This window comes from Callorhinus ursinus, unplaced genomic scaffold (assembly GCF_003265705.2).
Source record: "Callorhinus ursinus isolate GAN/ISIS: 27379988/994484 unplaced genomic scaffold, GSC_fseal_2.0 scaffold1, whole genome shotgun sequence".
Classification (NCBI taxonomy): Eukaryota; Metazoa; Chordata; class Mammalia; order Carnivora; family Otariidae; genus Callorhinus; species Callorhinus ursinus.
In genome coordinates this window covers 7353704-7369231 of record NW_027397063.1, presented here as the reverse complement: position 1 = coordinate 7369231, position 15528 = coordinate 7353704, and the positions used below count along the sequence as shown (strand labels likewise).

The window sequence follows — 15528 nt, the reverse complement described above, 5'->3', positions numbered from 1 at the left end:
AGATGAGGTGACTGGGTTGAAGAACAATCAACAGACTTGCTCAAAGTAGCATATTTAAAGGACCTAAGAAACTCAGGTCATTGGCATGTTAAGCCCTGGTTTGAAATCCCATTAGGTAGACTTCATTTGTCTCATCTGTAACACGGGATATTTTGAGAGGATAAGAAGATATTCCAGTCAAATGCAGAGCATAGTCGGGCACATAGTGAGTGCCCAGTGAATGACAATTATTTTATTCTGTTAGAGCAAGAGCAGAATTTGCAACTGTATCTGCCAACCTTTAGTCTAAGACTCTAGTCCCAGTCCTTTTCTGCTTTAGAAATGAGTTTCCCCGTCTCTCGCCAGTCTGTGGGCATTGGATAGCCACATTCTGTGACTTTCATTTTTAAGCTCTCTTTTACTCGAGGGGGCAGAGATCTACTTTTTTCTTGTTGTTTTTACTGTTGCATCTTTCTCACCTTCATCAGTGCGCAACAAGTAAGTGTTAAATGAAAGAGTGAATTTTTCTACTGTGTCTCTACCACATTCTCTCCTTGGCTTCAATCTAATCAACATTTCTTGAGGACTTACGTAAACTAGACAAATGACTGGATTGTTAGAGAATAGAATGAAAAAATTTCATTAAAGGAGTACAAAGCTTAACTAGAATGTGTTCCATGTTCTATCGCGAGGAGCAACAGTTGGCATCTTGGTGAACATAAGAGCAGCAGACTGGGATTTTTTTTTTTTTCGCTTTTAATTCCTGAGATAAGTTTCGAATCCCAGCCTAGCCACTGCTGACTCTGTGACCTTGGGCAAGTTACAAAATCTCTCTGAGCTCTGTCAGTTTCTTGTGTACAGAATTTTCTCATAAAAATTAAGTGAGTGATGCATTTTATCTGCTTAGCACAGTACCTGGCACACAGAAAGGTCTGTAAAAGTAGTTCTTAAGGTCTTTGGCCTATTCGGTGTGTTTATGATTAGAGATGGAGTTGCGCATCTGACTTGGTGGGTGTGGGTTCCAAACACAGGTTTGCAACCTCTTGGCACATCACAGCTATCCTGCTTGCCTGGTTGTTCTCTGTGTTGAGAGATGAAGACTGACAGTGCTTCTGTCCTGGGGAAACACGAAATGAACCTTTTCTAACCATCTCTGTTTGTCCCAGTCCCAGGCAATAGGCCCAACTTCTATGAGGAAAGAATCAACGCACAAAATTATTTGATTAATCAGCATTGCCACTGCACGTTCTAGTAGAGGGAAGCCAGACATTAAAATAATACATTTTCTCCCTGGCCTTGTTTTTATGTTAATTGACAGAAAGGAAAAAATAAATAAATAAAAACAAGAGCACACAAATGTTGACAGGAGAAAATGTGATATAATTCCACAAAATATTTTGGTCCTAAAATGTTTTATGGAGACTAATGGCTCAATTATAGCTTCATACTCATTGCTATAAGTGTCGTGAGGGGAAAAAAGTCTCTTCTGATGCACTTGTTCGTGTAAACAAGAGAGCAGGTTTCCTGAGTTGGAAGCAGTATGTTCACGCTCAGTATGGCTGCTCTCCAGCTCAGGGACGTGGCCCAGCCCTGATGCAGCTTCCCTGCTGGATGGAGCATCACAGTATTCCCTCCCTTTCTATCAGGGAAGCATTAGGATTCCGACTACCGTGCTTGAAATTGTGACTTGCTTTCTCAATCCTATTACAGGATTTGAAAGTGACTATGCATTTCTCTGAAGAGGCAAATTTATTTTCAGGAAGTGGAATTGTAGGCTGAAATGCATTACAGTTCTTAATAATATAGGATTTCAGGGGCTGAATAAAATCCTCCTTTGAGGAAACTGAGGCACAGAAGAGCAACTTGTTCAAATGTTTTGGCAGAGTTGAGAGTATAGTACACTGAGTCAGGTAGAGGGGAGGTGATTTTGGAGATTGCTTTTATCAAGAGCTGCTAGTACAGTTCTTGGATCATTCATTCACCCTTTTCCTTCATACATTCAACAGAGCAGTGTTGAGCGCTAGGTGTCAAATAATGTTGTACATGCTCAGGGTTAGGGAGAACAAGACAAAGGAGGTTTCTATCCTCTTGGAGGTTGTATTATTGTCGGGAATATGGACAACAAATGAGTCAATGCCTGGAACTTTGGATTAAGAGCATGCTCATTACATGGTAGATGAAATTATTACTGTCTCTGAGCTTCATTGTTTTGTGTGCAAAAGAGGGATAATACTAATTATACCAAAAGTTGTTGTGTAGATTAAAGGAAATGGTTGCTTACCACCCAGCATGGCACTGGGCACGTTTTAAGCGTGCTGGTACAGAGTCTTCTTATCCTGTTCCTTATCTTTAAATTCACTTCCCATCAACCACTCTCTTGGCAGAATCACACTCAGAAGCAAACAAGGGTGCAGACAAGGTGGGCACTGGAGAGTCAGCGGGAAGAGAGTGGGACTTGGAGGAAGTAAAAGCGAGGAGTTGCAGAGGACTGGGGGTGTCCATGCTGGAGACAGGCTGGGAGACGGGAGTATCCTTGCGAAGCAGCAGGACACCAGCTGGGAGGTGGCGAATGGGCAGGGACAGAAGAGGACAACAAGTGATGGGATGGGTCCCCTGTGTGTGCTGCTGGTTGCTGGGGCCACTCTGAGGCTACAGAAATTCACGGAGACAGATCATTCATACGCAATCTCTGTTCTTCTGTAGCCTAATCAAGTCTTGACATTTGAATTTCTAACTAATTTTTGGGAAATAACTTTTCAGATTCTGATCATATAGCACTTGTTCAGTATGAATAGAAATAACTACTTTGTTGGAGTGATTAGCATGCCCAAGAATAACTATAGACTTTCCCCCAATTTTTACTTTTAGATAAATGTCAGATATCTCCTTTAAAGTGCATTTGATTTCTTTTTTTTTTCTGAAGAATCATTAAAAAGTAGTAAAATATGATGAAGGTGCAGGGAAATGCATGGAAATAATGGGAAATGTGCTTGAGAAGAAAGCCAAGTTGACCTGGCAGAGAAAATTTTATCAGCAATGATTTTAGTCACCAAAAAAGTGGGAGCTATTAATATTAGTTTCATATGAAGGAGACCAGCAGCAAGTGGTTGTGTTTTTTTTCAGATGTTTCTGGAAGCCTACTTCGAAATGGAATGGCTTATCCATTCTGAATGGGGGCCCTGCATGGTAAAATGTGCACACAGGCGCTAAAAATAGGTGGTCTGGAGACCATGAAGCAGCCTGGCTACTCAGAGAGTGACCTCGTCAGGGCACTTAACCTATCTGAGCTTTAGTTTCTTCAACTCTGAACTGAGAATACCAAATCTACCCCAGGGGTTATTTGAGGCTTCATAAGACAGTATATAGGATGCCAGGTACCATCATTTGCACCTCAGTAGAAGAGGTAGGAAGAGATTGGTTGAATGGTGGCCAGAATTAGGACCTTGAACTCCTGCAGTCTTCAGCTTCCCTAGGGACACGCTTGGCAGACAGAGGGAAGGTCTCTTTGCTTCTACAGCTTGTTGCCCAAAGCCAATGGGTCAAGTCAAACTGGATCACACAGAGCACTGGGCCTTATTTTGACCAGAATAGGAAGTCCTGAGGTTTTCGATCTCACTTTCCAACCACACAGCTTCTTGGAGGTCCAGATTAAACCCAGTTAAACCAATCTGGAAGACCTTCATGGCAACCTGGATCCTCTGGTGTGATTTCACAGAGTGATGGTATTTTCACATACAGTAAGGGAGGGGTTTTATGCTGGAACATTCTAAAAAGGCTCTCCTCCCCAACATTTGTAGTTCATTAGTCTACAACAAAAGGTGGATGAACATGCTCTTTAGTAGTTTCCCCCAATGCCTCACAGCAATCTTACCACACACATGATGAGGAAGAGTAAACACAGGATAGAATATGATATGGCACAGAATAGAGGCAAAAGTTTTCGTGTCAATGTTTAGAACAAAGCTGAACTGATCCCTCTCCCCCTTACCCTCGGCAGACATTTCTTGGGAGTGCTTCACTAAGAGGGGTTTTTGTTTGTTTGTTTGTTTGTTTGTTTTGGTTTGTTGTTTAAAAAATTGATCTCTGAATGATGTAGTCTCTATGCTACCAGGAAAGAGCCACTTTCATCAAAGGAACATCATATCCATATTTATTGAAATAGAGGAGAAACTCTAGCAGCTCTTTCCCAGACTTGCCCATTCTAAGCCTGTGCTTTGGGAGAGAGGTAGCCAGTTATGTGAGCCAAATGGGTATCTCACCAAGATAAGCCTCGTCAGCAAATCATTCTCTTAAATGTAATGGAAGTCCCCAGTCTCTGTTATAAAACGTTCCTGGAAAGAAATGCTTCTTTGCATTTTGAGGGCTACACATAAAATATGGGTGTTTTTCTCAGTTCTGGTTCATACCCTATTATGCACTTTAATAGACTGTACTGAAATTCTCAAATGAAACCTTAAGATAAAGTGGCGCTGATTGTATTTATTTTACCTTTAAAGTGAGCTGTTGACATCACTGCTACATGCTCGCTTTCTTCACTGTGAGATCATTATAATTATAATAGCTAAAGATTTGTTAAAGCAACTGTAGTCTAGAGTAGGTAACACATATTCTCCACCTAACTGGAAAAGCAACATTTCATAGTGGACAAAGTGCAGGTGGGACAGAGGAGGCTGAGTTCCAGTTTCTTGCTCCTCTCAAGTGAGAGGGTTAGCCTTGATGATGTCTAAGATTCTTTTTTTTTTTTTTTTTTAAGTAGACTCCATGCCCAGCATGGAGCCCAATGGGGGTTTGAATTCACAACCCTGAGATCGAGACTGGAGCTGACATCAAGAGTCGAATGCTTAACCGACTGAGCCGACTGAGTCACCCAGGCGCCGCCAGAAGATTGTTTTCGACTGCAACTTTAAATATGTTCTATGGCTTGAAATAGATTTTTAGTGCAATCATCCAGGAGATAATAGAAACCTCTAGTCAACTTTCCTGATTGTTTACTTTCAGTGAAATTAAAAACTCAACTCTGAACTCAATGGCTTCAGAGAGATGCCCTTCAAGTATGAGATCCAACACTGGAGAGTCAGGCAGGATGGCTGCTCTAAGAGCTCTCTCAAGTGGTTTGGAGATCCACAGCTCTACATTTGTGCAGAGGGGTTGATCTACTTATAAAAGTAGTGCCCATTGCCAGTCAACCACATAGCACATCCTACACCTTTTAAACTAGGGAGTACAATAATAGTTTGTGTCATTTCAGATAAGAACATTGCCTTTTGCCACAGTAACTGCTTAAATACAAAGAGACACCCATTTAAGGCCACGTAAATATGACCTGGCTATTTTTTCCCATGTTCCTCCAAATTCATCCCTCGATCTTTTATTAATGCCTCTATTTTAAGCATCTGGCTAGCCTTTTCCGTTGTCTTTGTCTATACCAGAATTTCTCAACCTCAGCACTACTGGTATCTTACGGTATACATCTCTTTGTTGTGGGGGATGTGCAGTGCATTATAGAATGTTTAGTAGCCTCCCTGGCCTCTAATTACTCGTTGCCAGGAGAGTACCACTGTCCCCTATATGACAACCAAAAATGTGTCTGGACATTGCCAAAAGTCCCCGAGGGTACAAAATCCCTCTGCATTGAGGACCACCAGTCTATGCTTTATCTTTTTTAATTCTGAATTTTCTTTTGTGAGCATAAGACCAGTGCTATGTCCCGAAGTGCTCAAAAATGATTACCCTGTTGTTATTATTCCTAACATTACTAACATCTTTCATTTACATACGATTTCATAATTTTTTTTATTTATTTATTCATGAGAGTCAGAGAGAGAGAGAGAGAGAGAGAGAGAGAGGCAGAGGCAGAGGGAGAAGCAGGCTCCCTGCCGAGCAGGGAGCCCGATGCGGGGCTCGATCCCAGGACCCCGGGATCATGACCTGAGCCGAAGGCAGACGCTTAACCATCTGAGCCACCCAGGTGCCCCACGATTTCATAATTTATCAAGTGTTTCCACCCACATTATTCATCAAGATTAATGCATGGCAGCTCATTGTCTGTGACAAGTTAGAAGAGAGAAGCATCTTTGTTGTCCCTGTGCCCCCTTTTCACTATGCTCAGAATCATACATGTTTGACAAAAGAGGTCTTGCCATGGGGAAGATATATTTAGGACAAGTCAGGTGTTATGTAAATGAAATCTGCTCAGTCTTTTCAAGAGGTGTAAAAGAAGAGATGCTTAATCACCTTGAAATGTCGTCCTTCTCTGTTGATAGGATCTACCTGCCTCCCAATACATAAGGCCCCACATCTACAACTATATATAACAGGTGGCTTCTTTGAACTCCCTGAGCCGTATGAACTCCTGAATCCTTTAAAAGGGCTCCTAAAGCCGCCTCAGCCTAAACCGGACTTCTGCCGTTTTATCATGCTGCACTAAGTGAAACCAGATGGCATTTTTGAGAAAGAGAAATGAACAAATCCACACCCCCCAACTTTACCTCCTCCCTGCCACTCTTACCTGCTTAAGGATTTCAGCAGCTGTTCCATGTGAACAATCAAATATCACATAGAACTCCTTGCCCTTCTTCATCTCCTTGAGTAAAGGCTTGGCATCTTTATTCCCAGAGGGCAGCTGGCGGATTTTGATTTTAATGTTATATCTGGAGGGAGCTTTGATGAGCTCTTGCAGACGAATGAGACCTAGAAAATGACATCCCATCATGCAACAGACTGTTCTGTCTAAAGAGGATTTGTTTATTGCCATTTACAGTCAAACTCATACCATTCCCAAAATGTATCAGGCGGCCACCTTTCTAAAGGTTACACTATTGACTTCTCTCTCTCTCCCTTTTTTAATTTTATTAATTTTTTTCAGAGAGAGACACAGCGAGAGAGGGAACACAAGCAGGGGGAGTGGGAGAGGAAGAAGCAGGCTCCTCGCTGAGCAGGGAGCCCGATGCGGGGCTCGATCCCAGGACCCTGGGATCAGGACCTGAGCCAAAGGCAGATGCCTAATGACTGAGCCACCCGGGCGCCCCTACACTATTAACTTCTCATTTGTCATTTCCCTTTCTGTGGTGGATTATACTGTATTTTCCTTTTGTGGGCATGTGTGATTTGGAAACACAATTTTCCAAAGTGAATGTTCAATTTTATTAAATGCAATTGTCCTCTCCAGCTTTTGGCCAACACCACAAATCTTTAACAAACCAAGTCTGTAACTGTAAAACTTTTGTAAGCAAAAGTTGCTTAAAGTTTCCAAAGGTGTTCAATGAAATGGATAATGCTTGCTTAATAAAAACAAACAAACAAAACAGACTACAGAATACTAGAATTTCTTGGGGCTATAAACCTCTGTAAACTTTTCATCAAGTATTTATGTATAGCATACTGTTTCCCAGCTAATTAGCTGGGTTTTCTATATAATTTTCCAGTTCCTACCATAGAAACCCTATTTAGAAATGGCTCATCACATCCTCTTTCTAATATGATTGAACAGTAAATTGGAAAATCCTTTCTTGATTGAAAAAAAGAAGGACCATAGAGTTTTTAGAGATTATGATAATAAAAGCAGAAACAAAATTCCTTTAAAATCCACCATTGATAATTGTAAGAAAGTGTATACAGCCAGCTAACTTGACAGAGAATATTTGATTCACTACAAGTGTGAATCTACTGAGCTGCACCATTCTTTAATAGACATACTTTACTGGGGTAAGGCAAACAGCTATATAAAGCCTCTGTCTTATTTCCCCTAACATTAACTTGTGATTGCTACACTGCATGATGTTGGCTATCACTCGAGGACTCTCATCACACTGGAAAATTGAAATATTTTTTTTTATTACACAGTTCTGTGTCTTTAGGATTTGTCAACTTCAAGTAATCAATATTAAGTTTTATCAGTATCCAGACGGAAACTTTGGTATGCCCTGTCGTGGATACCAGCCACCTCTGGACTTGATACATGTCTTTCATTTTCTTGTTTTATTTATTTAGTTATCCACCCCCTCCACCCAAGCTACATTTTTGTGGCTCAGATGTTAAAAGATTTCTCTAACATCTTGGATAGGTTACGATCTGAAGTACATACGGTACTTTCTAATTAAGCTGTTCTTCAGAGTCTAATGGATGCAAGCCATTGCAAGCAAATGCAAGATTTATTGCTCATTATTTTTAAAAAATTTTTACATAATAATTGAAATTGTTGGAATGTAGTTTTTGTGGACTCTTGATTTTTTTCAAACCAATCAGTGTGGTTGAAAGCTCTCAAGTACCAGTAATGAGCCACTTATCCTCTTGCTTCTGGGATCACTAGTCCTGAGCCACTGATGAGTATTAAAAATGGAAGAAAACCGAGCACATGGGCCTGCATAGTTGTTAATCCTCCAATAATCCTGTGAAGTAAGCGTTACTAACTTCATCATTTCCAACAAGGAAACTGAGGCTCAGAGCAGTTAAGTAACTTGTCAGGGTCACGAAGATAGTTAGGAGGAGCCATTTGTTCAAATTTCCTGTGGGTCCAACACTCAATCTTTCTACCTTACAGTCCATCCTTACAAACACAGATTGCTGTGGCTGAGGGAACAGAGATAATTTTGGATTATTTGATAAGATGGGAAAAAAAATAGAAACATGGACCCACTCTCCTTTCTTCTTAACTCCTGGCTACTTGGGTCTCATTTGTATTTTTTTCTGTTGCCCTCCTGCTTTGCAATTGCATAGTTTTTTTTTTTTCTTTTTTCTTATACTGGAGCATGACCACAAAGGAAATCAATGTGGCCTTTAAATAAGATGAGAAAACCATTTAAAAAGTGCATTTCATGTGCTGCAACAAACTGCTCTTTTGTTCTTTGCTGAATGGAATGTCAATATGAAGTGCATCTTCCTATCATGATGACTTACCCATGTTAATGGTATTTTAAAGTTGAATACATTTTCCATTTGTTCATTCATTTTTATGGGAAAACATTTCCTGGATTCTCATTATATGCCAAACCCCATGCTAAACCCAGGGTATGGGACATGAACCCATCTTGCTTTAAGAAAGGGGCTTCAGTTGTTCCTATATGGCTGGAACCACAATAAACAATGTACTGATAATTTGTAACGTACTGCAATATGTTAGCAATCTTGCAGCCTTGTTTTCCAACGTTCATTTCATTTTGATCAGCTCGGTATATTGCATTAATTGTTTCAGGTATTTTCATTACCTGAAATCTACCACATGTCTGAGATGATTTAAACTATTTAAGTGTTGAACTGCTAGCAGAACTTGTAAATTTACAGTAATTCAGAATCAGTAAGGAAAACAGTTCACGAGCGTTTAGTTTCATATTGAGATCCTCAGCTTGGAATAAAGTTGTATAAAACACAAAAGCAAAAGCAAAAAAAAAAAAAAAGAAAGAAAGCCCATAGAAGGATTTCATCCCATCGACTCTTGTGACATCGATGAGTATCAATTACTACTCAATTTTTATAATTCACAAGCTGATGCTGATGGAGGCTGATGGAGCAACTTGCTCAAGACCCTAAGGTCTTATTAAAGTTATTAAGTCCAGGACTTGAATCCAGGTCTACCTTCTGACTACCAATTTCAGACTCTTTTTTATCAAATCAGTGGTCCCTCTTGACTTTTAGATTTCAGGTCAACTAACTAACTGACTGAATAACTAACTAGCTAGCTAGCTATATGAATAAGTAACTGGATAAATAAACAGAGAAAGAAAACTTTGGACTAGCATAAAGCATTCAATCTTTAGTTGGCAAATGATACCATTAATAGACATTTTGCTCTCTCCTCCTCAAAACAGGTGACCATGCAGAGAGTTATTTTAATACCAATAGAGGAGAAAGGAGAACAACTCAGTACAAAAGACCAGTTTCTTTACTTTTTTTAAAAGACCAGTTTCTAATTGGTCCAAATTTATCTGTTGGAAATACTCACTACTAAGTCCATAATTTTTTCAGTTTGTCTGCTTGCAGGTGAATTGGCCTCAAAAAGGAAAAAGCTCAGCAGATTTAAAGATTACAGAGGAAATTGTGGGAAGAAGAATAAGGGTGGAACGGTGAGGTTTACACATCTCTTCCCAAAGCAATTGTTTGCCTAAAAAAAAAAAAAAGCCTTTCTGCCTTCACTAGCAAACGTAGTAGAATTTACAATTTAAAAGACTTCCCCCCCCACAGGAGAAAGAAAATTAGAGAAAGCTTCCGTTTTATTTGCATTTTTGCAGCAATCCATCAATTACAGTTCATTGTAAAGAATAGTTAAAATTTATTTGCTAAACAAAGGGAAAGGGAATTGAAAGCTAATGGTCATGCTGTATTTGGAAGCTAGCCTTGAGGAGTGACCCAGTGCTCCCAGGATGAGACTCCAGTTGCAGAGGAGGGTTAGGGTGCATGCAAATCTGGTGATGGTAGTAGTCTTTCTAGCCCACCATGGTGGAGGGACTTGAAAAATAAAATGCGGAGACAACCAAACCCAACTGAGGGACATTCTGCAATAAAGCTGACCTGGACTCTTCAAAAATGTCGAGGTCATGAAAGGCAAAGGAAGGCTGAACCAAAGGAGACCAAAGTAGAGTAAAATGAGATGACAACTAAATGCAATGAGTGATCCTGGATTCAAAAAAATCCTGTAAGGGCATTATTGTGTCAATTAGAGAAACTGTAATATGGTGTGTGTCTATCTATCATCTATCTATCCATCATCTATCATCTATCTATCTATCTAGAGAGAGAGAGCGAGATTGTGAGAGATCGATCAGTGTAGACCCAGCGAACTCCATCAGCCTTTTCCTGTGAGGAGAGGGTGTGAGGTGCACCTGGGCACAGGTGACTTCTATGAGGGTGGGGAGTCGGATAAGTTGGCTCTGAGGTCCTTTCATCCAGGTGAATAAAACTGAAGGGCCCACAACACCATTGGCCAAGAGCAGCACAGGGTGCTCTGTGCCTGGGGCAAAGCCATGTCCTGGAGGGGAAATCATGGTGTCCTCTGGTCACTGGGAAAGCCTCAGTTGTTTAGAACAACCTGCAATGAGCCCTTCTGGCCAGGAAATACCAGCTCCCCTAGACTCTGTCATCTCTTCAGAGCATTCTTTAAGAACTATTATCCTATTTGTATATAATAGTACCGTATTAGTGTTAAGTTTCCTGTATTTGGTAATTATAGTGTGGTTACAACCTTAATTCTTAGGAAATACATACTAATGCATTTAGGGGTGAAAAGGTCATGATGTCTGCCACTTACTATTACAACACTATTACTTATTACTATTATTGTTTATTGTTGCTGTAATTGTTTTATATTGAGAGAATCACAGATCATTAGAACAAATGTAGCCAAAGGATTACATGATGAACCTAAATGAAAGGCACAAAGGAGTTCATTGTACTTTTCTGGCATCTTTTTTCTAAGTTCACCTCTTGCTAAATAAAAAGAGTAAACATGGAGATAGAAAACAACACCATTGGAGTCTCCTTCCTCCACTCCCACCCCCAGGAATGCAATTGGAAACCACATCTTTGGTTTTAAAAAGCACTTCAGAGCAAGAAGCCTGTTTATTTCACCTGAGTTTGAGTTGGGCTCTGCATATGGAGATAACTTTCAAAAATGTCCAAATGGCCCATTCTAAACACTAGTTTTGGCCACCTATCCACTCTGTGCACTCAGACATGACACAGAAAAATGCTGATTTGCATGCACAGGGAGTGACTCTGGGAACAGGTGGAGCATATGGGGAGGAGGAAAAAAAAGGAGCTGCTATTTCTAGTGAGGGTTTAAAATTTCCCATTCCTTCTCCTTAAATAATAATAAACTTTGCTATTTACATTACCCCTTGTATGAAGGATGCTACATGCCTTATAAATATCTTAAGAAAACTCAGAATATACCTTCAGGGTGAAAAGGTGTCAGTACTATTTTACAGTAAGGAAAGTGAGACACAATGAGGTTAATTGTTTAGATCGGCACTAAAAATAAGTCACAGATGCCAGGAACAGGAAGGGACCTTAAGGTCAAACCCTTACTTCAAGCATGATTCCCCTCCACACAGCTGCTGCTGAATTCCTCTCTATTTGGGAAATTTTCCACCTCACACTGCAGTCCGGCTCATTTCTGGACAGCTTGGTTACATTAAATGAGTATTAGTTCGAAAGAAAAGTACCTATGTTTTCTGGAGTCTTAATCCAGTTCCCTGTTCATTAAACCACATCAGTGGGGTTGATGCCATAGAGATGAATGCAGTAAACCATTGGGACCCACAGATAAGATCGTACGTTTTAAATGTTAATTTCCTCTTCATTTGTACTTAGAAACATGTAAAATGGCATTTCACAAACTTGTTGGTATATTAATATACCCAAATCTAATAGGATTCTTAAGGGGATCTATGTACCCTCCAGAGGTAAGGAAAAAGCAGAACTAAGAAATGGAAACTGGTAAGTGAGTGAATTACCTGGGAGAAATATAGCACTTTTAAGTGCAGATCTTCATACATATGATTTTTCAAATGTGCATCAAAAAAAAAAAAAAAAAAAAAGGCTAGAGACTTCCCAAAAGAAAAACTGTGTCCCTTGATCAAAGGACCTCAAGAAGAATCTACTCAAAATATTTGAGATGAACTGTGTTGCAGTTAGCTCAACCTGAGTATTTTAGTCTTGAATTCTTGCTGATATCAATGGTAGCTAGAAATAATATACCTCTGTGCACTAAAGACTGGGTTCCAAACAGAATTCTGAAAATTTGAATAGGGTTCTGGGCAGAGGACTGGAGTAGGTGGATAAGAAGGGTAGAAAAGAGTAAGGAGAAAAAAAAAAAAACAAAAAATACTGCAATTTATTATCTTGTTGGTTCTGAGTGCCAAGGACTGCTATCTCCCAGCTATTTCAGGTGGGATTGTAGGAGGGCTTGTAGCAGAAGTGTTTTGGCTAGCACAAATGGCCATCATAACACAGTGGGGCGAGTTTTGATTGCTGAAAGGGAAAAGATTTACTTATTGTTTTATTTGGCACTGATTGCCTACTGAATATCTTTCATTTTGGCTTGGTTATTTATACCAAACTGTTAATTTTCTTCAAGTCCAAATTTTTGGCCTCTGTCAAGATTCTTGGTTCTGGACAATATATTCTTTCTATTTTCTATAGAAGATGGAGGGAAAGTAATAAACATAATAAATCCAAGTCACTATTTAAATACAGCCATACAGCCATAAGAGCAGTTATTTCACTTATTCATAGAGTGGTTGAACATATTAAATGAGTTCATTATGCAAATTATTTAAAAAAGAGCATGTGCCACATAATCAGAACTCAAGAATTTAGTTATCGTGATATTTGTGGTTGTCATTTCTCTTGTGTTTTCTCCTTGAATTTATTGTTTTCCAATCACTAACATTTTTATGTATATTAATCTTATTTCAAATTAATCCTCATTGTAAAGCTTTCAGATAATGTTTCAGGTGATAGTTAATAGCTCTTTATTGCAGGCTGCATTTTAGAAATCTCATGGCTCTGATGTGACTTAAGGCAACCATGGATGAAAAAAAAATCTCTTGAGGACTATGTGTTGTGAACTCAGGGCTAGAGGCATCTGGCTGGAACTCATTTCCTTGATGGCCTTGTTTAGTCCCATCTATATGCTGAGGACTCTCAAATTTGTGTCTCCCACTCACACCACATTTTGAACTCCAGACTTATATATAAGTTGCCTATTCATCACCTGCATTTGAATGTAGTAGATACTACAAATTCAAACTTACCATGTTTATGACTGAACAAACTTCTGATATCATCCTTATTCCTCCAAAGTAGTTCCATCTATAACCTTCCCCACTTCAGGTGATGTTAACTCCTTCCATTGGCTCAGGCTAAAAAGTTTAGATTCACCCTTGACTTCTCTGTTTCTCTCTCAGCCAGCCTCTACTTCTTCAGGGCATTATGCTAGCTCAACATTTGAAATATTTCTAGAAACTGACAATTTCTTACTCCTCTATTACTTACCTTCCTCAGTTGCCTTGATTTCTCTGGAAGCTACCTATTTTTACCCTTGCCTGCCTGTATTGTATTATCCATACAAGAGCCAGAATGATCTTTTTATGATGTCAATCTGATCATGTTACTCTGCTGTAAACTGTCCAGTGGTTTTCCCATTTCATGAAAAGCAGAAGCTCTGCTTGTGGTCTATAAAATCCTCCATGATCTATGTGGTGCATTTCTCTGACCTACTTTCCCACTACCCTTCCCCTCTCACGCTGATCCCACCACACTGGCCTCCTTGTTTGTTTGTTATAAATAAAGATTTGTTGGAACACACCGTACTTGTTCACTTGCATGTTGCTTATGGCTGTTTTCTTGCTACCTTGGCAGAGTGAAATTGCAGTGACCATATGACCCACAAAGCTTGAGCTATGAACTACTTGGCCCTTTAGAGAAAAAAGTTTGTTGGGCCCTGTTCTACAGAACTAATTGTGGCTACATTTCACTGAGATTGGCCTTAAAAAAGCAGAAACTGCTGACTATCCCCCACACTGCATTTGGTGCTCAGCTTCTCAGTTCTTTCTGATGTGTGTGAAGGGATAGAAGCCAGGCTTCCACCAGGGGTCTAATGAAGCAAAGGGGATGACCAATGAGCAGCAATTTCTCATTGCCTAGGGTCACCTCTGAAAGTGGGAATCAGAGAGAAGTAGGTGACTGATGGGAAGAACACCCAGGCAACAGAGAGAGAGAGAGAGAGAAGTGAAACAAAACTTCACTCCCCCAACAGTTCTCTAGGGTCTTTCTACATTTTCACTTCCAGAATTCTGCCTGCTAGTATTTAGTGAATTGAATTTTGTCCTTAGGGACAAGCACAGGGCTCCCCTTGACTTCAATGGGAGTCATGGACCATTTGGTCCCCCAGACATCTGAGCTGGCTTCAGGCTATTTAACAAACTCCTAAACAAATGCCAGTAAAGTGTTCTTTAATGGGTACTTAATTCTGGTGTGAGGGCGGGTGCTGAGCACACCTAAGTCCTTTCTTTTCCTTCAGGTTTACTAAGTTTTCTCCTTTTTATGGCTTGATAATTACTACAACCAAAACCCTGAGTCAAGTGGTATTAAACCCACTCAAAGGCAAAAGATGTCTATCTACCTTTATTGATCTCAGTTGACCTGTTTACTCTCTGGGTTCCAATTTAATGGTTCAATTGATTATTCATTTACATTTTTAATTTCTTTGTGAGCAAAATCATTTGAACATGAATCATTTCTAACTTAATGGGCAACATACAAACTCATCTGGGATTTTCAACTTTAGGAAGTATTTATTGAGCAACAAGGCTTGGGTGAACTTAATAGGGATGAAAAGCAGATTTCAGTTTCTTGTAAAAAAAATGATATAAAGAGGGCATGTTCTGCGTGGAGCACTGGGTGTTATGCACAAATAATGAATCATGGAACACTACATCAAAAACTAATGATGTAATGTATGGTGATTAACATAACAATTAAAAAATTTAAAGAAAAAAATGATAGAAATGATAATTTGAGTTTCCTCCTGTGCAAAATCCTTATCACTTATGA

The 15528-nt window shown here is 39.7% G+C and overlaps 1 protein-coding gene across 9 annotated transcripts in view; it reads right to left on the bottom strand.

The window, feature by feature from the left end:
- Positions 1-15528, bottom strand: part of GRIK1 (glutamate ionotropic receptor kainate type subunit 1) — a 364878-nt gene that overhangs the window by 117428 nt on the left and 231922 nt on the right. For all 9 annotated transcript variants that reach the window (XM_025867840.2, XM_025867857.2, XM_025867847.2 and 6 more), the window contains exon 4: positions 6488-6669. In XM_025867840.2, the coding sequence (XP_025723625.1) occupies positions 6488-6669 (182 nt within the window). The remainder of the gene's footprint in view (positions 1-6487; positions 6670-15528) is intronic.